Genomic DNA, 24114 nt, shown 5'->3' with positions numbered 1-24114 from the left:
TTTTCACGATTTCTAGGGGATTTGCAATTTCCAGCTATGAGAAGATTGAGTATAGCCACAGCTCATGCTTTTCTTCTCGTATACGCTATTACTTCATCACCCAGTTTTGAATGTGTAAAACGATGTTTCGAGGAAGTTAGAGAACAACGTACAGATTTTCAGGTATTAGAATAATTTCAATTAGAATATGTTTGGACGCATTGTGTCTAAGAATACAATACCAAAAACTATTCTAATCTAATTTAATTAATTTATTAATTTAATTAAAAAATCTCATCCTTTTAAATAGGAAGTACCAATAGTGGTTGCTGGTAATAAATATGATCTAGCTGGTACACGAAGAGAAGTACCGATCGAAGATGTCAGCGAATGGTTATTCTGCGAATTACCAAAACTTCGAGCCAAAGTTATGGAATGTTCGGCTAAAGATGGTTACAATATCAAGGATATATTTAGGTGTTTTGTCACACTTTCAAGAATCGTACCAAAAAATCCAACCGGAGAATCCGACGAGTCAGGATTGAGGAGGAGATGTTCCGCTTATGGTTCACGAAGGTATACACAAATTATTATTTTTATTTATAAAGAATGTTTTGTTATACTACCATCCCCATCCCCCAATTCCTAGGTTTTGAATTTGGTCGATTTTTTGAACTAACGTTTTAACTAACGATTCTTTCGATAGAAACATTGTTACACAGTTTTGAACAACCGTGTCAATTTATACGCCAATATGATCTTCGAAAAACTAGTTGGCAACTAACTAGTCCAACGATGACGTACTATCGCTTTATTTCTTTTTTATCCTTCTTCTTTTTCTTCTTTTTTTGTTCTTTTGTTTTATTTTTATTCTTTTATTTCGTCGCGAAATATTATGATTGGAAAAAATATCGTGACGTTGTAAATGTAAATGTTAGAAAAAGAACATCGTTTTTCCATAAGAGAAAAAAATACATAATAAAAAAATGTAATTAAATAATGTTTAATCGATGATCCATGAATGTTTTACAAACCCTTTAGGCGACGTTAAAGTAATTAATCGAATCCTCGATTCAACCATAAACGCTTTTTAATTTATGACCAATCAAAGCTTAACATTTTCTCGTATTATAATGATAATAATCTCGACGAAAAATATATTTAACTTTATTTCCACGTATAAACACGATGATGAAAAAGTTTAAACGAAGACAAAAAAAAATGTCAATAATGAAATACCTTCCGAGTTTATCGATACAACACGAAAGTTAATTATGACATTCCGAAGATGTTTTTTTTTTCTCTTTTTTATATTCACTTTGACACATGCAAGTTGAATACGCGCACGCTCGAAAATCCTTTTTCGGAATTTCAATCACAAGTTTTAACTGCTTCTCATTCGCAGACTTCCGTTTAATTGCGATCTATTGTACACCCTACGTCAATCGACAAGAATGTATTTCCATTTAGGTGATCAACTAATCTCGATGCTACTCCCCTTTTCTAAACCTAACAAGAAAACTTTTCAAACCCAATGCAGTACGGAACTTTTAATTATCTACTAAATATATTCTAATATGTAATTTCAAAACTTAACTATATATTGAGCATTAACAATCATTAGCTCAACCTATTTCTTTCTTTACGATTAATATATATTTTATTGTTGTTGTTGATTGTTGAAATTATTTTACGCTTGGTATTATTCGAATAAAAGATATTTCTTATGATATTAAATTTGACTCTGATAACGCACGAACACGCATATTATTAAGTTAAATAAAATATTATAAAGTGCAAATATTTTTTTTAATATAAAATCGATGAAAAAAAATATTTAAAACGCTATAATATTTGTTTTTTTTCTTCTTTTGTTTCTTTTTCATGGCAAATCGAGAAAAAATACAAAATTTCCCTATCGATCTATGGCAAAATCGAATTTTTTTTGAAGATCCGGTAGCCCGGGTAGCAGATCCGGAAGTGCCGGTTCCGGTAGTCCTCAGCCACCGCAATCGGTTGCGAATCAAAATGTCAACGTGGTGCCTTCAGCGGCAACTGAAGAAGTGAAAAGCAAACCACGAAGTCGTAGTTTGATCAGACGTGCCTCAAGAAAAACGAAGCAACAAATTCGAGACTCTCATGCGGAAGATTGCAACATCTCTTAAGGCGATTTAAACGGGGCAAAAAAAAAAAAAAAAAAAGAAGAAGAAAAAGAAATTAATAAATCAAAAGTATAAAGTAAAGTAAAGTAAACTAAAGTAAACTAAAGTAAAGAAAAGAAATATATTAATTAAACGACGTTACGCGTATTAATTTCTAATTCGAAAAATAATCTTAGAAAAAAAAAAAAAACCCTGATTATTATTACACAATTATATAATAATATTATTATTATATAAAACCGGATCTCAAATTTTGAATGATCTGTAAGAAAAAAACAAAAGAAAGAAAGAAAGAAAGAAAGATAAAGGAAAATTAAATAATAAATGGATAAAACGGAGAAGAAGAGAAACACGAAAGAGAAACGAACAAAAATCCTCTTCCTATTATAATTTTTTGTTGTTTTTCGCTCTTCCTCCTTTTCTTTTAATTTTTAAAATACAAGGTAATTTATTTAATTTAAACATAAAGTTGGAAAATTTTGTTCCGACTGTTTTGTTTTACTTTCTTTTTTTTCAGTCTTTTTTAAATAAAAAAAAAAAAATAAAAAATTATGAAATAGAAGAAAGAAAAATTTAGTTTTAAATATATAATATATATATATATAATAAAAAAGTAGATAAAAAAGGAAACTAGAATCTAACTGGAATCAAACAAAAAAATAATAGGAAAAGAAAAAGCTTACTTTAATAATCCAATCCGGATTATGTATAATAAGCTTTCTTGTTTTACAAAAGGGTAACATATTATAATTACTACTTTGAGTATGTAAAATAAATGGTAATGACGTATGCAATTAAGTGATATACACGGTGCGACAATAATTCTGTCCACCTTGAAAATCTTCTTTATCATAATTAATCCTATTAAAAAAATTCAAAGGAAAAAATTACATTATTGCAGTAGAGAAATCTAATGCTGGAAAGAATTGTTTTACAAGGTCCTTTTTTTTACGGAATCTCAAGATTATCGATATTTTTTTTTCTTTTAACAACGTAAATGAAAAATCAAAGAAATAATTGAAAAGTTTAATTTATCGAATTTGAAAAAAAAAAAAAGGAACGAAATTACTTATCGAACAATTTTAATAAATATATTGATCAAAATACTTTGTAGAAAATATTGTTAGCAAAGATCTAATTAATTTAAGCCACCCTAAGCTTTGAAATCTTACTCTTGTTGTATTGTTATAAAATATACACAAAAATATTATTATATAATATTTAATAATAATAATAATAATAATAATTATATTGATATTAATATTTATAATTAAAAATAAAAAATATCTTCCGTTCCGCGGTGCACAATTTTTTTCGAACAAATTTCTAAACACATTTCTAATTTATAATATTAATATTTCTTTCATAATATCATAAAATACAGATGATTATTAATGATTAAATGATCAATGAAGACTGATCAACAGTGAGTTCGAGCCCCAAACTACAAAAACTTGACAACTATTCAGTTAGTCGTGAGCCGCCATCCTAAATTAAATAATTTTAAACGTGCCATTTTTACGCCAATATTAACCACTAATTAATTATTTAAACGTGTATCATTCGTATATATATATATATTTAGATATTAAGATATTCGATGTTACGTGTGTATACTTGTGTGCATACACAATTTTGTTTTCTAATTCTATTATTTACATTTTATTTGTATTTTATTTGTCAACTTGGATTTCAAATTCAAAATGGAAATTTTCAGCTCGAGAAATAAAACAGATTTATTAAAAATATCGCGAGCATGTTAACGCGTAAAATGAAAATAAAATAAAGTAAATCTACATATATATATATATATATATAAGCACATAAAAATATATTTAATAATTAACCGTCCTATATATTTGAAACAAAAAATTTATTCGAAGAAGCTGATGAATACGAAAAAAAAATAGAAGAGAAACGTGAAAAAGAAAAAGAAGATGAGTTTAAAGTGTCGTAGATGAGATATTTAATGATCTCATTGTCGAATCACGAATACGCTTAAACGAATACGTGGTAAAACATTCTATATAATTACATATACACGTGTGTGTATGCGATTTTTCTACTTCGACATATTAATGCGATAGAAAGTTTTTTCAATAATTACGCCGCTATTGTTAATTGCGCGTAACCCATTTTAAAACAAATTTCATTTTATCGTTGTTATTTCGTCGAAAAAATCTTCTATCCCCTTATAATTCATTTATTAATATTTATATTCAATTGTCGTGTATAGAATTTGTTTAATCCAATATAATATGATAAATTCTATTACCTAAATAATATTTTCTTTTATTTTGTTAAATGATATGAAAAAAAAAGAAAAAAATTCTTTATCGAATCATTTATATTATATAAAATTGATAAACCTTATATAATGATACACACATGTATTTAAACGATACCAAATAACAATTAAAAGGATAAAATCGATGCTTCGAAAAACGATTCATTCCTAAAACACACACAAAAAAAAAAAGGAGAGGAACAAAAAAATATATTCAAATATTGATCTGTTTCGTGTGTATCGTAACAAATGGAGATTAATCATAATTAATTACGATAATGAGGAAAATAATTGTAAGTTAGTTAAGAAATAAAAGAAAAAAGAAAAAAAAGATTGTCTCACCCTCTCTTCGTGTAAAAATTACAAGTAAAACTGTCGTCCAATAAGATCTCCGATTTCTCTTTCTCTCTCTCTCTCTCTCTCTCTCTCTTTTTTTCTTTCTTAATGTAATATATATCTAAACATACTTAAAAAAATATTGCACTTCTTGATTTGTCTTTGTTGTTGATATTCGTCAGCTAAACCTCGCGAAACAAGCGGATCGTCCGGGTATAAATAAAAATATAAGTAAAAAATATAATTATTCGGGATTACGAAGAAATTTGCGCTCATAGTTTATCTTGGAACAATTAAACAACTGATCCTGTGTATACAATGTTTACTACTATAATGCCAGTGTCCATAAATGGAAAAATTAACAATGAAACGAGATAGAATAATTGTCTTCGTTTGTCATGCGCAAACTTTGTGCCACGGGCAATTATTAATAATGTAAAACTGAATGATACAAACAATATTGTAAACATGTATAAGAATATAATGCAACATTAAGGACAATTCACAAGTATTTTCGTAAGAATAAAAACTATAACATTTATTTTAAGAATAGTATAAATTATATATAGTAAAATTTGTCTTCAATATGTAATAATATATCGATTTAATACATATTTAACTACTTTGTAATTTTCAAGTAGAATATTTTAACACGTGAGTTAACGTTATCACTATTTTTTATTTAAAAAAAATTGCAGGGTTATACGCATAACGAACGAAATTTTTCATCGAACAAAAATATCCTCCGTACCGTGTATTTTTTTGCTTTTTTCTTGACCTAATTGGCAATATAGTAGTATTATATGTATACCGTGAATACTAGTATATCATATATATATATTAAACGTTTAATGTATGCTATTATATTATATGTATATAAATAATAATTAAGCTATATTAAATTTCTCTATTAATATTTAAATAAATCAAAGAGGCTAAGCTACAAATCAAAAGAAGAAATTCGATTTTTAAGACGCACGCTATTACGCTAATTACCTGTCTTTTTAAAAATTATTACTATAATAGTAATAAAGAAATAGGAAATAAAAAAATTCCTATTAGCTATCAAAGAACGTGTTGAAAATAATTCACTTTAATTATTGATTAGTTGGATAAAATCAAAAATATTTTCAAACATTTCTTTACAAATGAACGTAGAACTAACATATTTATGATTTCAAACTGCCCGCCATGTTTTTAATCAAAATAACGATGTTTCTTATTGGCTGAAACGTAAAAGCAATTTTTCGCGCGTTCGTTGATAAATATTATATACATATACATATATATATATATATATACATGAAAAGAAAACAAATATATTCACGCAATCCGGATTGAAGTTATTATCTGTCTTTACTATATCTGTCTTCTATAAAAAAAGAAGAAAAAAGAAAAGAAAAGAGTTTTAAAAACTATTTCTAATATTCTATTGTAATGTGAGTACGACTTATCTTTTTTGATATCTCGAAAGAAACTGCATCGTTCTGTCTGTCTTTCTTCCTCTTTCTCTTTATCCCGCGACAATTATTATTTCTTGAAAATAAATAAAATTTTGTCGAGCACTCGTGTCACAAATTTCGTCCAGAATTGTTAAGAACAAATAATTCGATAAATAACTAAAACTATAATTAATTAAATACGAAATTCGTTGCAAGTTGTTTACGAAGAATTGACGATTAATGATTCGGTTATTTCCGTAACTTATCGGTAAACTAATAATACGATGTCGTTAATTGGTCGAAATTCGTAAGAACGTAATCGTAAGAACGAATAAGTGAAATGGAGGGAAAATTGTAATCTTTTAAAAAATGATTGTAAACGAATGAATTGGGATTTATAATAATTATTTTTTCACGCTGTCTTACCTTGTCAAAAATGTCTGTAGAAAAAAAATGATAGTAATAATTAATGTCATTCTGGTATCGTATATTTATAAAGTTATTCTGCGGTAATTTAAAAACCGAAACGACATTAATTATTATTAAAATTGTATAAAGTTTAAAAGGGCAGTTATTAGAATTGTTTGACAAGGTTTTTAAATACATTAATCGAATCAGAATCGGCGACTCATCCTTGCTTAATTTTAAATAAATGTTGATAAACTAATTCGTTTTTTATCATAAAAAATGATCTCAGAGTACGGACCAAGAAAAACGGCGGCGTAAACCGTTAAGTACTGATTTACCATCGAGCTTAAGAAATAATAATACAAAGAAACCGATTTTGAATCGTTTGATTAATAAAGAAGACAGTGCGTAATTCATAAATAAATAAATAAAATAATAATATAATATTGTTATTATATATAAGAAAAGAAGAATATCTCTTCGACCAATTTTAATAAATGTCTTGCTGTTCTTCTAAATGTAAGCACACATACTGATTCTTTGCACGTCGTGAAGACTATATTTAATCCTTCAAAATGAAAATGATAAATAAAAAGTAATTTAATTATCATTTGTCACATATTTCATTCTATCTAATCTCAGATTGTAGAAATATATATATTTATATATTTAAATAAGTAAGTCGACGGGCTTCTAATTTTTTAATTAAAATCTCAAATGTTCCTTTATGAAGTATACTTTCAAATTACACTGAGAAATCCCTGAATTTGTATTTTTACATAACACATTGCAGTAACATTGGGGCTCTGGTAGCTCAAGCGCATTAAAGTAAATCCGTCTAAATGGTGGGATTACTGTACATATATTTAATGAGTCACTCATTTGTCAAATCGATTAACTCCATTAAATAAAAAATAGAAAAGATCTATCAAATGCTTGTACACTGAAATTTACAAAAATTCTGAAAGTAAAGTTAATCGCTTTGATTTATGAACAGCTCATATATACATTACAAAATTAATGTTGTATTAATTTCATGTAATTATTTCATTTACAATTAGTATATAACAATCTATCGGAGCATATTATTACGTATATTGTATTAATCCAAAATTAAGTTCATCTATTGGTAATCAAATAAGAGAGCTATATGGTAACAAAACCAATATTGTACAATGTTTATTAATGAAATGTTAAGAAAAAGACAAAAGTGATTTGAATATATCAATAAAGTCATTTTAAATGGATTACTTTAATTATACTTGTTCACTTCATTGATATCCTATTCATCGTTCTAAAAATCGATTGATAAAAATTTATCTTTATTAAACTCCTCTACGTTTTCTAAAATACATACCCATAATTAAATACAGAAATCTATATTCTGATTAACAAGAGATCACAGTGACACTCTTATAATGAGACCGTAGTGACATTAGAGTTTGTATCGGAATTGCATCCATTATCCGTCCCTTGAAATAAATATTTAAAATGCTGAACATACGGTTGACAATGTTCACCCCTTGTAAAAGCTGTTGTATTACGTAACCTTAAGTTACGTTGTTCAAAAAATTTAAAGACTGAATGAAAGAGGGTAGCATCGTTAGAAGCTTTTGCTGCTTCCAAAAATTTTCGAGCTGATACCTGATCTATCATTCCAACTGAACGGACATATCTAAAACGTATTCCAGTAAATAGAAGAATTTTGCAATAATTTTATAGCTTTTTTACTTACCGAAGAGCAGCTAATATATAGCCTTTAGACAAAAGTACTTCGATTATTTCTTCGTGTGCATTGCCTAATCGTTTTAACATATCCAATGCTAATTGATGAGCAGCTGGATATAAATTTTCTAAGGATAGCAATAAACAAGCTAAAGGTTTCGAGTCAGCTACAACATGATATTGCAATAATTGATGTAGTTGATAATATGCTTTTCTTTGCACCAATGTTGTAATAACTAACTCATGTAAATAATGTTCTACAGGAATTCCATGTTCTGTTAAAGACCTAATCATTTTTCATAATGCATTAGATGTAACTTAACAAATATAACAATTGATACGATTGTTATTTATTATTATATGCATATACCTGATATATTCTAAGAGGACCCATACTATCATTTTTGGTTCTATTGTACTTTCAGGAAATTTAGGTAAAATGATACTATACATATCACTTTGTTCAATTTTCAATTTGTACTTGTAATTCTCCGTAGTAGTATTACCATTTTTGGTATTATTCTGAAGAGGAGTACCCATCTAAACAAATATTAATAAAACATTGCTTAATCAATGAAAATACGAGTTTAATATTTTGATAAAATTATAATTCATTCACCTGATTTTGCATTTCCTTCTCAAGATAATTTCTATATACAGGATTAATTTTGTCGAAAATTGCTGGAATATCCATTAAACTTACTGGCAATTCTGTCATAAATTGCTGCAATACTTGTATCAAAATTTGCTTTGCATTAGATCTTTGCATAAGAAATTCAACTAATATAACTTTGTCTTTAATAAGTTTAATTAATACTTCCAATCTCAATTCTATGTACCTGTAAACAATAAAAATACATAAATAAACATATGAAATATTAACGTGAATCTAAAATAAAAAAAAAGTCCCTTTAAATTTTATAAAGACATACCATAAGCACCCTAACTTAACGTCAATTACTATATTTGGTTGAAATACTACCCAATTAGGTGAATCTACACTATAATAAGAAAAACATATTTTGAATCTATAAAACAATAAAATTATGAGATTTTAGTTTAAAAGGATACATAATTGACAAGGCTGTAACAGCTCATCTGACAAAGTTGCACCTGGGACGACAAGATTGTAAGGTTTAATAGATTTTGCTGGTGCTACACTAGTATGATGGACCACAGTACCATCACTTACACCAGGTAACATTATATCAAAAATCATTGATGTCTATAAAAAATAATAGTACTCAGTCAAAAAATATCAATATAATCATATATAAACATATAGGAGAAGCTTGGGACACCCCATATATATAGAATATATACCTTTGATGCCTGGTGATGAACAATAATAAGATTGTCTACAACATTAATAGCAAATCGTCCACTGGCATCGAGCTTAAGAATATGACTTTTTTTAATTGTTAACATCCTAGAAAATATAATTTACATAAATGGTGTGATTTTTTGTTTTTAATTTAATTGCATAAAATCTATAATAAAAGCCTTACTTATGAATAGTATATACATAGACAAATGCAGTTCCAACAGAACGATTAGCTCCTGCCTGATGTCGCAAGACAATAATACAAGGTGTTCCATACAAAACAGCTAAAGCTACGTCTCTTTCTGAGACAGCAAGCTTTCCCGGTTTGGTTGTACTAGGTTCCACTGAAATGGCTCCCATACAGATCTACAAGTTCTATGTTATGAAAAAACCACAAAAGATCTTATTGTTCAACTTACTTTCAAATTTAGTAAATTTTTGAATGTTGCCAGGTGTTACGTGTAATGCTTGCATTAAATTTCCTACCGAACCAGTGGACAACAAAACTAAATAACTTTTAGGACAAAATACAAACCAATTGATCACTAAATTAGAAGATTTCAATGTTTTAGTACAACGTTTCTCTGGATTAACCTATAAAAGTAAAACACTTATATCATATCATGAAATAATAATAACGCTAACTGTTATCACTAATCTTACTTGAAACAATTCTACTCCTTGATCGGTAACAAATAATATTTCATTGCCATGTGTCCAAACAAAACCTAATATAGTCGCAGTCCTTCCCTTGCAAGACTGCGAATACTCAATACCATCAGGTTCATGCGTAGGAGAAAAATTCATGAACTCTACAGATGTGTTAGTACGCTGTATAGCAAGTATATTCATATCTGGAGAAAATTTGATAGATATCACTGGACCTTTATCCTCCATTCTAAATATTATATTCTGATTAGGTCCCTTGACCAGGACGCCAGTGACACCCCCAGAACGAACAGCAAATACCTTAACAAAAACACAAAGAGAGGTTAGAAAATGAAACAATGGACAATAATAAAATAAATTTAACGTTAATAACTCACTTGCTGTTTGGAATCATCAAAAAAAACATTGGTAAGACTGCTAACCGATTCAAACTTAATAGGATCAGAAGATAATTCTAAATAATAATCATCGTTCCCTTCCTTCTCGTTCTCCATTTCAACAAATCAGTAAATACTTAAAACTTTAGCTGTCATTCGCAAAAGTCTTGATATTTCTCTGTCAGAAGGTTAAGAAAACACAGCAAAGCTAGTCTCGCGCACTTTATCTATGCAGATAAACCTAATTAAGTTATGATTCATTAATTAAACCGATAATTATTCATCAGATTTACATCATACATATATATATATATATATACATATATATACACGTAACAACAAATCATAACACATATGAAACGATCGATAGACCGAATCGTATACACATTCAAATACATTATTAAAATGGCGCGGAAATGTTTCAACCAATCATAATGAATATTGAAATAAAATCGACAGAAACATGAAAAAAAGAAAAAAAATAAATATCTCTAACCGAATAATATAAAAATAATTAATATGCATATATATATATATAATGAAAATTACATTTGTTTACATACACATATATATGTATATAAAAAGAACGCGTAATCGATCGTAGCTTGACGAAGGATGAGTGAAAGAGAGAAAGAGAGAGAAAGGTTAGGTAGGCGTGGTAGTGGGGAGAAGGATGCAAGTGAGAGAAAAAAGAAAGATGGAGGAGAAGGAATGGCGGAGGGGGAAGAGAGAGAAAGAGAGTCGGTACGGTAAACGGAACGGCCCCAAACACAGGGGAGGTTGCACGCTGGTGGAGAAAGAGCCGCCGATGTGTGACGTCATCTTTCCTCGTCCCTTGCGTTTCGTCGCAGCTCGACGCCGCCGCCGTCGTCGTCGTCGATCGGCCGTCGGCGATGAGTTTAGTTTTGAAAACAAGAGGCTTGCCGGTACTCGGTCCTCGTCGCGTCGTCTTATAAAACGTAGGAGGATTTTTCAGTCGTGCGACTAATTAATCTAAAGAGAGGGAGGGAGAAGGATAATAAGAAAGAGGGAGAGAGGGAGAAAGAAAGAGAACAGACGGAGTGGTTACGTATTCCTTTCTTCATACAAAAAGAGAGAGATAGATAGATAGATAGAGGAAAAGGCGGACGCGTAGCAAGCCGGTATTCGCATCTCTCGCGTGTTTTCTTCCCATTTCCATAGTGTTTCTTTCTTATATTCAAACTTCCTGTTTTCCCCCCTTACTTCCTCTTTCTTTTCCTCCCGACGTGTTTTCTTATTAATAAATATCTATAATCTTCGAATCGTATATAAGTTAATAAGAAATAAACCGTTATTGTTATATACGAAGAGATTAGAAAAAGAGGAGATAAGAGAAGGGGAGAAAGAGGAAGAAAAATAAATAAAGGAAGAAAGATGGACCCTCTTCGCGAGCAAGTGATGATCAATCAATTCGTATTGGCTGCCGGTTGTGCCAGGGAACAAGCAAGACAATTCTTGCAGGCTACTCATTGGCAATTCGAGGTAAATTCAAATGTTTTTTTTTTTTTAAGCTTAATATTCTTTTTTATATTTACGAATTAAATTTTATTATTTTTATTTATATCGTTGAACTTTTTCCACTTTTGTTTTTATTATTATTTCTTTTTTCTTGTTTCTTCTGTTTTCTATTTATTATTATCTTCTATTTTCATCTCTCTCTCTCTCCCTCTCATTCCCTCCCCTCCACTCTCCTTCTTTCCCTCCTTCTCTATCTCCTTCTCTATTTCTATCTCTTTCTCGCTACTTCATACGCGTTACACCGCTCGATGCCACTTCGTGTACGTAAACAAAGCTGCGAAAATGGCCGACATGACGGCGACGACGACGAACGGTGGCGACTCTACTTGCTTTCCTGCTTATTATATATACATACATGTATATAGATAGGTAGATAGATAGATAGATAAATAGTGATTTAGATATTTAGATATATATATATATGTAAGTACTTTACCGTGAAATATTATCAAGTGTAAGTGTAAGCTCACACATGCGAACTTTGCTTTTAATTATTATCATTATTATATTTCTTATGACTATTATTATCTCTAATTTTCTTTCTATCTTCTATATTAATTTTTCTTTGGAAAGACAATGTTCATTTAATATCGTAATAATCGTAAAAACAACGTGTTTTTGTTTTACTATGCAAGTCAATGAACGCCATTTATACACGCACACATATATATACGTTTTATAGTTCATTCATAAAAATCGTAGTAAGAAAAAATGTTAAATAATTTTTCTCATCGTCTTGTTTCATAGTATTATATAAATAATATGAAATATGTGCGATTATACCTTTAACGATAATTAATTTGTAAAAAAAGAAAAACAAAAACAATTGTTTATCCGATTGATATTTAATTGAGATAATGAATAGCTAGATTTATTCGAATATTTTTTAGTTTCTTTGTCTCTCTATCGTATTTTCGAGTTAATGCACTTGAAGAAAGAGAGAGGAAGAAAGAGAAACAAAAAATAAAGTTCTAATCACGAGTTAGAGTGCTCGTGCGCGTGCACGTTGCGGCTTTGTTTACTCTGGAGAATGTTGTAAGAGTGGAATGACGTCGATTGAGGTGGCTCTTCGTCGAGAACGAATGAGAAAAAGAGAGGAAAAGAGAGATGCATCGATCGGTTCGTTGATTCTCACGAGAAAGAGAGAGAGAGAGAGAGAGTGAGAGAAATACCGAACATCTTAAACAAATATATATCTATTGTTTATATCATTATTTTCTATTATAAATATATATATTTATAACTATATATATATATATGGAGATCCACCTAATTAATTAATGAATTAATTTTGTTTTGCAATTTTAATTTTAATTTTAATTTCAATGTAACACCTGCCCAATGAATTTGATTACTCTATTAATTAAAGATTTATATTGAATATTGAATGGAAAACAAAATTAGTAATATAATTAATTAGAATATCGAGTAATCAATTAGCCAATTTCTGAATTTTTTTGTATCATCTTAATTAATGATAACGAGATACTTTAATTATACGTAATGAGGAAACGAATGAATTAAGAAAACAAGAAATTGAGATTTAAGAAAATGAATTAAGATCGCGTAAGTGTGCGTTCGTTGAATTTGGGTTGGGAACTTTCTCCGGTTGCACACTAATATGCATTTAACTATAGATTACGACACACGTTCTAATAAATCCTGTAGGCGAAGTCGGTATATTTTTTGTTTACTTCTTACAGCATCCTTTTTGTTCTTATTCAATAATAATACTAGTTTTTTTTTCTTTTTTTTTTTCTAATAAAGTTATATCCTTAATTAATTGCATATACATGCATATGCAAAAACAATATGCAATGAATCAGAGAAATATTCGTACCCGTTTCTTCAACGAGTTCCCATATTTTTGGTACTCATTTTGTATATATAAAGTTTTCATTAATTCTAAAAATCTATAATAGATTAAATTTTAAATAAATAAACTAAATAAATAAAAAATATATTTGTTCATTATAATAAATTCAAGAATATTTTGATAATAAAAAAGAAAATAATTTAATATAATACGCATTTAATATATACTATTAATAAATTTCTATGTAAACGCGAAATATTTGATTACGTATTCCCACGACGACTTCGTAGTAATTCAACATCTGGCATTGAAGAAGATCCAAGCAGAGAATTTTCTTTTCTCGTCTCGGTTACAGAAATCATCTTGTTAATAACAAACCTATCTCTCATTGATATGAATTGTTTGATACAACAATGTACAGGATATTCCAAATGTAACTTTACCAAGAAATGAAAAATAAAATTAAAACTCATTAAATGTATTTATTAATAAAATTACAATATTTTCTTTTTTTCATTTCAAGATATGAATCCCCAATTATAACAGCATTGTTTAGATGAGACAATCTCATCTAACAGATCAGATATCATCCTAATAGACAAAATAAATAAGACGAGAAACCTCAACGACAAAGCAACAAACGCTAAAGCTCAGGAGAATCAGAAGAAAATATGAAAATAAAACTAACATAAATTTGAATAGTAGGATTCACTGTATCAACCACAGGAATGATGCATGCCCACTATCATTCATACTAAACCAACACAGCAGCTATTTTTAATCTTTTACACATACAAAAAACAATGGATATGCAAACTTGGCATAGATTTTTGTACTTCATTTCAAGCGTAAAGAATTAAAACCTTCTGTAAGAAATGTACAAAAATCATAATAGTAAATAATAATAATAATAATAATAATAATAATAATAATAATTTATCTAAATAACAAGAACAAAGGATCTTATTTTTCTATCTTCGTTGCAGATCACAATGAAAATAACCAGTCACGTTCTTCAAGAATAACCAAGTTATTTATTACCATTTGCCTTTCGGTTATGTAATCCGAGTATTTACAAGGAGTTAAAGTTCAATGTAGTCCTTGTATACATTATGATTCGTTTATACAATTTTTTTTAAATCCTATTTGTTAGAGAGTAGCGTTTAATTTTTCATCCAAACGTTTTAACTACGATGACCTAAACACGTCGAGAATGTTGTTTTATTCATTTATTCTTTTTATATTATTATAAAGCGTTAAGGGGAATATTAAAAAGAATTTTTCTTAAATATAACAAACACAATAACGAAGATATATATTAAATATATATTTTTTTTTGATTTATTATAATTATTATTATTTTATATTTATATTGTAGTTCATGGATGACCTAAACACGTCGAGAATGTTGTTTTATTCATTTATTCTTTTTATATTATTATAAAGCGTTAGGGGACTATTAAAAAGAATTATTCTTAAATATAACAAACACAATAACGAAGATATATATTAAATATATATTTTTTTTATTTATTATTATTATTATTATTTTATATTTATATTATAGTTCATGGATTGATTAGATATAGTAAGGTGTAATCAAAGTAGTTTATTTTTTATTGTTATATCGAGCGTGTTGCATATACGCACGCGCTATACCTACTATTCTTATTTGTTATTTTAAGATAGCCACGCATCTGTGTACGTCTATGCATACGGATGTACGTATTTATCTATTTACTAGGATAGGTGTGTTGTGTAGATGAAATTAGAACGAGAAGAAGAGAAGGGGAGGAAGAGGAAGGGGGAGGGGGGAGGGGGTTGGTGGTAAAGGAGACATTTGTTATAACGTAAGAGACATTTAATTTTGCCAAATACATAAAGACGAGAGAATCTTGTGAATCGAATGATCTTTGGCACGCATTTGAATAATTCTCTTCCACGAGTTTGATTTCGTATTCTCGTAAAATTAGAATTTAGTTGAAAAACAACTTGTTAAATTTATCCCCTCCCCTTTATGGTGGTGGTAGTGTTGTCCGTTTATGCTAGAAAGACACGCGACTTATCAATTGCATCCTAGTCGCATTGCAGATAATATATATGTAACTTATTTTAGCTGAAATGATAATATATTTAAGAAAATTCGATTTATATTTATAATAAAATGAAAGAAAATAGAATTTGTTCTCATTTGAAATTATATTCATTAAGAAAATATATATGTAATTGATAGATTGTTACTTTAGCATTGAAAGGATCGAAATTAAAATTAAAATAAAATTAATTTATCCTAATATTTGTTGAATTATTAATATTATTATTATTAATTTGTGTTTGGTTTTGCTTTCAGATGGCACTCAGTCTCTTCTTCCAAGAAGTAGCAATACCTTCTTGTGCTCAGGGTGCTGGTACTCCATTTGGTCAAGTAAGTTTTAACATTATTATTATTATTGTAATTTTATAATTTGTAGTTTTCTTTTTCTTTTCTAACATTATTATTTTTTAATTATGAAAATTACCGATCCATATCTTTTATTTAATTGTTTTGTTTATATATATAATATATAAGCTTAACTCGATCTCAATTATATAAAAAAAAAAAAACAATTATACTGATTAATTGACCATTTCTCTGTCTCTTTATCTTTTTATTAATTAAATAATAATTAAAGAATGAAACGCACACACACATACACATATATATATGGCAAAAGTGTAGGAGAAAATCGATTCGAACGCATGCTTGACCTTCGCTCGTTTTATCGCGTATTTACATGTATATATTGGTGTATATATATATATATATATTTTATGCGATGACACTTATTTAAAAATTGATTTCAAATCTGAGGAAATTGAATACTTTGTAAAATTGATTATTTTCTCATATATTCTCACATTTAATATTATAATATTTTTGGAATGAATAATATATATTTGATAAAAAATATTATTATATTATTTCATTAAATTAGAGCAATGGAAAATTTGATTAAAGTCAATTAACCGATTAGAAGGAGTAAAGATGAATGATTCAATATGGAAATGAAATTTGAATATAAACGTAGTCTCATTCATCGTTTGATCAAAACAAACATGCACCACATATACACACACACACACATATATGTTAGTTAATCGAGTATTATTAATAAGGCAGGAGTATAAATCGAATATTTTTTTTTCTGCTGAATCTCGAATTCAGGTTTTACTGTAATCTCGGCTTCATTTTTTTATGCTTCCTATTATTTCGTTAATTTTTTTTTCGTCACTTTTATGCATTCTTCGCATAATGTTTAATATATAATAAAATATATTTCCGTGTAAAAGAATTAAATACCATATCCACGTGGAAATGGAAATATTGGAAAGATTAATTAATTCATTTAAATTGTCAATATATATTTGTGAATAAAATCGGATACAAAGATAAATTTTTGTCCAATTTTATCCCTCGTAATATTTTTTTCTTTTTTTTTTCTCGAGAAAATATTTATTATATAATAAATAATTGATGAATGAGATAAAATAATACGCATTTGACTTCGCATAAGTTTTTTGTTGGCATTTCACATTTTCGCAGGACGAGGGAAAAAAAGGGGGAATTTTTTTCTTTTCCTCTTTTTTTTTTCTTTTTTTTTTTTTTTATTTATTTATTCCTACCAATTCCGTCGTCGTTCGTCTTGCATATCGATGCTCTCTGGGCTACCCAAGATCCCTATGAATTATTTATAATCGGAATCGTCAATCTATACTCTGCCATCAATAAAATAACAACTTTATGTCTGGGAAAGAAAAAGATAATAAAAATAAAAATACAAATACAAATACAAATACAAATACAAATACAAATACAAATAAAAATGCAAATCACAGACAAAAATCACGAAGAGAAATTTTTTTTCTATATATACATCAAAATTGAATTGTACATCGACATATACAAAATCCAAACTGAGGATAGAAATAATCCGAAATAATTTCGTAGAAAACATGTGGGAAGTTTCGTTTTAGTCGTTATTTCATATTTTTCGCCATTTCGAGATGAACGAATGATGAATGAAGAGGGAAAGGATTACAGCTTACGAGTGTCGAGATTATTTCTCCAACACGCATCGACTCTATCTCTTTTATCATTCTCTTTTTTAGTCCAACGTTCGTCACCCAACACATTCTTTTCAAAAATATTTAATATTATTTTATCTATCTTCTTTTTACATAATATAATATAACACTTAAGCTATATTTCAAATTAGTTTTGATTTCTATTCAATCTTGAATAAAATAATTAAAAGGAAAGTGTATATATATATATATTTTATATATAGAAATTAATTTATATAATTATTATTATTATTACTATTAATATATATTATTTGTATTCATTCCAAATCTGTGTCGCGCGATAAAAAAGAATAAAGATATATCTAATCGTTTTCGGTATAAATACTAAAAATAAAACGATATTGATTATACGTCAGTTATGCCTTTTTTTATCTGCCTATATTCTTTTTTATTTCTTTTCTTTTTTTTTTTATCGTCAGATTTATTTTCCACGTTCGAAGTAAAAGTAATAATAATAATTTAATTGGATTAAAAATGTTCTTCTGTTGATGTAAACATTGTTGATATAAACAATAACTTTGTAAGCTTATCGATTAGAGACCTTCGATTTTTATTTCCTTTTTTTATTTTTAATTTTCATCTATCTATCTATTTATCTATCTATATATATATATCTTTATTTCTTATACAAGGCGTGTCAATAAAAATTTCGCTTTGAACATAGTCAATAAAACTATAATTATCGCTCGACACATCCGTGTTCTTCTTAAAAGGCCACGTCATAATTAAAACCGATAAATAATACAAGTTTATATAATTCAAAGTGTTGTAAGAGAGTCTCGATAAAAATACAAAATATAATATATATCTATTAAAGAATTCAATAAAAATAAATAAATAAATAAAATGGGGAGAAAAACAATTATATTATTTCCATATATAGTTAGTAAATGGAACTTTTATTTTTCTTTTGAATTTCAATGTCTTCTTTAATTATTATAATTAATTGTAAACACAATTAAAATTCATGAAAACATTTGAAATTCTAACTTTCGTTTATAAACCTCACTTTAATGTATATAATATACCTGTATGTCCTCTTCTTTTCTGCTGCGTTGCATCTTTTCATATACACACACACACACACACAGCACATTAGAGAGACAGACAACACACAAATATACACAAGAAAAAAATGTTTGAATAGATTCTTTCTTGCGCAAGCATAAAATGTTAACCGGTGTATCGGGTGAATTCATGACTATTTCATTGGATGCATTCGTACGTGTATGTGTGTGTGTGTGTGTGCGCGCGCGTGCGCACTGTCCTCTCACTTTGTTCTATTCAAAAATTTGTCCATTATTCATACTACCATTAGTCACAGAGAGCAATTAAAATTTCGATACGGTCTGTGGTGGTTCGCTACTCTACTATGTCTCGTTTTATTTTTACTATATTATTTGCAATTAGAAATAAGTGCATTAAAAACCTAACAGACGTATATTATATAATGCACGCCAAATAAATACACACACGCACACGCACGCGTACATCAAAATTCTCAACGATTTGATGAAACATTTTAACATTTTACAACAAATGTCAATTATTACTTAGCAGTGATTACTACTCGGTAAATTTATCAATGGTGAAATAATTCACTTCGTCGTTCTTTCTCAAAAATTTCATTTTCGTTATTTCATTTTCGTTATTTCATTTTTCTCAATTATTCCCCTCAATAGCAAAAAAAAGTATTGATTGTTATTTAAAAAACGTTTCAAATTAAAATTGAAAACCTTTCAATATTATTTTAATATGAAATCTTGAACGTTCAATAATTAAATAACTTTTGAGAGAACAATATCTTTTTGATTATGATTTCTTCGAATCTTGACTTTTCTTATTTTGTAAAAGATACATTGTACAAAATATTGACATCAACATTCTGAATTTGTTATTAAATTGTTATTATTTTTAATTCGTGTACGAATTACCTTATTAAAAGCATAACAAAATTAATGACAATAAAATAGAAAATATAAGTAGAAAGTAAACATGGTTGAAAACCACTGGATAGAAAAGCCTCGAGTCCATTAATAATCCACTTCGATAAATGTGTGTTGGTTAAAATAATTAAAAAATAAGAGATAGAATGGTGGTATGGTTAAGAACTACTGATACAAAGTATCTTTCTCGTTACACATTAACACGATCGATAGAAGGCCGCATTTGTTTTACTACCGAAGTAGTTTTATCGTTTTAACGTTGTGTGCTTAACTAGTTCACAAGGTTTTTTATTAGAAAACGAACAGATACATACCTTTTTGTATGTATGTATGTATGTATGTATGTATGTATGTATGTATTCACCTTTTGTATTGTTTTTATTTCTTTATATAATATACTCGTGTGTGTATATCTGTGTTTGTGTGTTCGTTCACCTAATTCCTGACGTCACGTTCTGGATCCGGTGTGTATATGTCGACGACCTTTAACCAGCAATACCTCGACGATTATGTTTTTTGTTCCTTTTCAAAATCCCACTATGTCCACAGTTTTCTATTATTTATTTATTTATTTATTTTTCATTCATTCATTCATACGATAAACACTCATCATCCATAAATAATTTTCACTATTTAACTCTGACGTAACAAATTTTTCCTTCGCTCTGATTTGATTAAAAAAAATAAAACAAACAAACAATTTCTGTATTATTCCTTTCATTACGTTTCTTATCTATTTTCGAGTGATTTCTTTAAGAGATTATCTTATTGTTAAAATATTGTTGACCGATAAAGAATATACTCGTGTTTGTTGTATGCATATTAATCCTACATGCATACAACTGATGTAATTATTTGTATAGATGATTTTAATATTACCAATTTATTATCCTGTGAGAGTTGTGCGTTAATATTTAAATAAGAATTTCAATTCAATTACGAATATCTATATTAACAGTCGGTTAACAATATGTTATCGTATTCCAAAGGAAATCTAATCATGATTGAAAATTAATACATATAGATAACATTATAAGAGATCTTCGAGTTATATTTGAATTATTTTATTTCTTTTTCATGATACGTTGGAACAATAATTAAGTTATACGTTACCAAAATTCGTGTCGCCATATTTTATATAACTTTACATTTGCTCGTGTATCACGAATTACTAATTACAAATTATTTATATAGAAAATTTTTTATTATTATTATTAATATTATTATTATTATTATAATTATTATTATTATTATTTTGTTGCAGATCACACCTTGTAATACACCAGCAACACCACCGAATTTTCCGGAAGCGTTGGCCGCATTTTCCAAAATGTCGGCTGGTGAGAAAACACCCACAGGTAAATGAAATAAAAAATAAATCATTCTTAAACGAAGATCTTTGCAAATGATTGACCAAAGTTTCAAAACGTGTTTTCTCTACGATTAATTAATTTATTATTAATTATCATTTCTCTTTAGATTCATCGAAGGAAAAATGTTGATTAAAAGTTTCGCATCGTTAAATAAAATATATGGATACTTATCGATTATGCTGTCATTCGAACGTTGGATAATCGTCGCTGTGATATTAGATCTTTTGGATTTGTAATAAATTTAAAAAACAAAAAGAAACAAAGAAAAAGAAGAAAGAAAATGTAATTTGCTAAAAAGTGTATTTAATTCATAAAAATGTTGAACTTTAAGTGTACCAAGCTGTATTGTAGAGTCGTTGATTGGTTAACATATATATATATATATATATGTATGTGTATATGTATATTCGATTCTCTCTCTAACTATTATTTAAATATAACCGATAAACCGATATAAATAATATCATCGCGTATTTCATTTATCAACTTCTTACATGAGTTGATATTGTCTCGTTATTAGGATAATCTCTAAAAAAACAAACAGTAATGCATACTTTCCCTATTGTTTCTCTTCCAAAAAAGAAAATAAAAAAACAGGATAAAGAAAGAAACGTACAATCAATCGTTTGGAAATATATATACATATATATACATACACATACACATATGTATATAAAATATCGTTTCTCTTCGCAGACAAATATATGAACAAACAAGAAAGGAACATAGGAACGTGTGTAATATAACGTTTTGGAACGATCGAGTCTCTCGTAACGTTGGCAGCAAGCCCGAAACATTCCCCGCCGAGCGTGTATACACGGGGGTTGCATACATTAAACTCGTAGTTGGTTTTCTCTCTCTCTCTCTCTCTCTCTCTCTCTCTCTGTTTGTCTTACTCTTTCCAATCCCTCCCTCATATAGTTTCTCTCTGTTTCCTTTCAGGCATGTCTCCGAGCCAAAACGGGTTGCAACAAAGTTCAACGGCGACAGTGGCGCAGCACCATGGGGTCCGGTGTAGCATCTCTGGTAATACACAACAACAAGTTGTACCGAGTCAACAACAATTTGGTTTGGGTGAATTACAAAGATAAGGAGAGAAGAAGAAATAAAAGAAGAAGAAGAAGAAGAAGATGCGAGCCGATAATAGAAGGAGGAGGAGGAGGAGGAGGAGGATACATCTTATCACGCGTTTGTACGAACATGTCCAGAGGAAAGAAGAAAAAGATGATTATGATGATTATGATGATGATGATAAAAAAGATGATAAAAAAGATGATAAAGGTGACAGAGATTGTACGAGATGGTAGTAGTAAATGCTTGATCCTCGAGATATGATGTGTGTTTCTTCACAAAAAGCAAGGCAAAAATATCAACTAAAAAGAAATATTGTATTACTTTGGGTTCTCTCCTACGGCTAGTAACATTACTTTGAACAACTACGATACAGCAACTGCAGCATAGTAATTACTCCCTGCATGACTTTTCCTCTAGCGGAATATTCATGACTTTGAGGATAATGTAGGAGAGAATTCGAACGAAACCGAGTAAAATCGAACGCGCAATCAAAAACAGAGAGTCATATTTGTTGAGAAAGAGAGAGAAACATTACATTGTGGTGTCTCTCTTTCTTTCTTTATTACTCAGGCTCGTTCGAATTTTATTAGTTTTTTTATTTCTTTTTCCCCCCTTTGTTATACTCATCTTTCTTGTAATTTTATATTTTACTACTTTCTCTTTTTTTTCGTCGAACGTTGTGTCGCGTGTCGTGTCCCAAGAAAAAAACAAAAGCTACAATCGTTTCTTACTCCCTACTTTTTATTCTTCCCACTTATCTACCCTTTTTCGTTGATTTATTTTTCTTTTCTTTTCTTTCTTTCTTTTTTTTTCTCAGAGGGAACGATAATATTCCTACGACTATGAAAGACAGAAATATCCTTTTAGCGATTACCAAGAGTAATATAGTACGTAATTCACAGAGAGTTTGTGTAGTGCGTTGTGACTCACAATCAATGTAAAAGCGGTGGGAAATAGCTGGAAGCCACGATTTAAAAGAAAAGAAAAGAAAATCACAAAATGAACTCCGTAAAACACACTAGCTGTTTTATTTTGTTTAGATTGAGAATATGTCAAAATGTTGTGTAGTAGGCTTGTGTAATTACGTATTCGTTCGTTGTCCGTTGTCACTGGGGAGCTTTCCAACGATTACATGGAAGGCTGTGATAAAACAAAAATAATACGAAAAAATAAAGGTTCCCCGTTTTTACGTGACGCGAACACGAAGAAATAATTAATTCGGAAAAGGCAAGCAACGAGAAATTCTCGCAAGTTTCTTTCATCTCGTGTGTTGAGAATAAGCCTGAATTTGAAATACGGCTGTTTGTTAAATTCGAATTACCCGCCGTTTACTCGCTGGCAAAGTGTGGCGCCACCATAGCAAAAGCCCGGGAAATTTGAACTTTTCAATATGAACTTTGTTCAACAAAATTTAACGTCACGTGATTCTAAAATTATAGATACACCTTTTTTAATCCCTTAGAAAAATGCAGTATCTATTTAATTGTATTTCTTATTTTTTGATAAGATATCGTTCGATATACCGATTGAGT

At 28.7% G+C, this 24114-nt stretch overlaps 3 protein-coding genes across 6 annotated transcripts in view; 2 read left to right on the top strand and 1 right to left on the bottom strand.

The window, feature by feature from the left end:
• LOC122513865 (GTP-binding protein Di-Ras2) overlaps window positions 1-2160 on the top strand; it is a 50624-nt gene extending 48464 nt beyond the window's left edge. For all 4 annotated transcript variants that reach the window (XM_043630340.1, XM_043630341.1, XM_043630342.1 and 1 more), the window contains 3 exons: window positions 17-162; window positions 290-555; window positions 1931-2160. In XM_043630340.1, coding sequence (XP_043486275.1) covers window positions 17-162; window positions 290-555; window positions 1931-2144 — 626 coding nt within the window. In that variant the 3' untranslated portion in view covers window positions 2145-2160. The remainder of the gene's footprint in view (window positions 1-16; window positions 163-289; window positions 556-1930) is intronic.
• A 5174-nt stretch (window positions 2161-7334) lies between these two features.
• On the bottom strand, window positions 7335-11071 carry LOC122513863 (regulator of MON1-CCZ1 complex). The gene is made up of 11 exons (XM_043630337.1): window positions 10710-11071; window positions 10327-10632; window positions 10083-10257; window positions 9848-10007; window positions 9663-9768; window positions 9411-9564; window positions 9272-9335; window positions 8959-9178; window positions 8710-8879; window positions 8350-8625; window positions 7335-8289 (listed from the first exon to the last, which is right to left on the bottom strand). The coding sequence occupies exons 1-11, from the start codon at window positions 10824-10826 to the stop codon at window positions 8028-8030; spliced, it is 2010 nt and encodes a 669-aa protein (XP_043486272.1). The 5' UTR covers window positions 10827-11071; the 3' UTR covers window positions 7335-8027.
• A 461-nt stretch (window positions 11072-11532) lies between these two features.
• Window positions 11533-22875, top strand: LOC122513864 (UBA-like domain-containing protein 2). The gene is made up of 5 exons (XM_043630338.1): window positions 11533-11668; window positions 12040-12212; window positions 16415-16489; window positions 21400-21493; window positions 22451-22875. The coding sequence occupies exons 2-5, from the start codon at window positions 12105-12107 to the stop codon at window positions 22597-22599; spliced, it is 426 nt and encodes a 141-aa protein (XP_043486273.1). The 5' UTR covers window positions 11533-11668; window positions 12040-12104; the 3' UTR covers window positions 22600-22875.
• The last annotated feature ends 1239 nt before the right edge of the window (window positions 22876-24114 follow it).

The sequence above is a fragment of the Polistes fuscatus genome, unplaced genomic scaffold (genome assembly GCF_010416935.1).
Source record: "Polistes fuscatus isolate 324 unplaced genomic scaffold, CU_Pfus_HIC Scaffold13, whole genome shotgun sequence".
Classification (NCBI taxonomy): Eukaryota; Metazoa; Arthropoda; class Insecta; order Hymenoptera; family Vespidae; genus Polistes; species Polistes fuscatus.
This window is presented reverse-complemented; position numbering and strand designations above follow the sequence as displayed.

Coding starts and splice junctions, on each gene's coding strand:
- LOC122513863 (XM_043630337.1), bottom strand. CDS start 10,826: ATGGAGAACGAGAAGGAAGGGAACGATGATTATTATTTAGAATTATCT. Junction 10,258..10,326: donor AAGGAGTAGAATTGTTTCAA/GTAAGATTAGTG, acceptor TTACTTTTATAG/GTTAATCCAGAGAAACGTTG. Junction 8,290..8,349: donor TATATATTAGCTGCTCTTCG/GTAAGTAAAAAA, acceptor AATACGTTTTAG/ATATGTCCGTTCAGTTGGAA.
- LOC122513864 (XM_043630338.1), top strand. CDS start 12,105: ATGGACCCTCTTCGCGAGCAAGTGATGATCAATCAATTCGTATTGGCT. Junction 16,490..21,399: donor CTGGTACTCCATTTGGTCAA/GTAAGTTTTAAC, acceptor ATTTTGTTGCAG/ATCACACCTTGTAATACACC. Junction 21,494..22,450: donor TGGTGAGAAAACACCCACAG/GTAAATGAAATA, acceptor GTTTCCTTTCAG/GCATGTCTCCGAGCCAAAAC.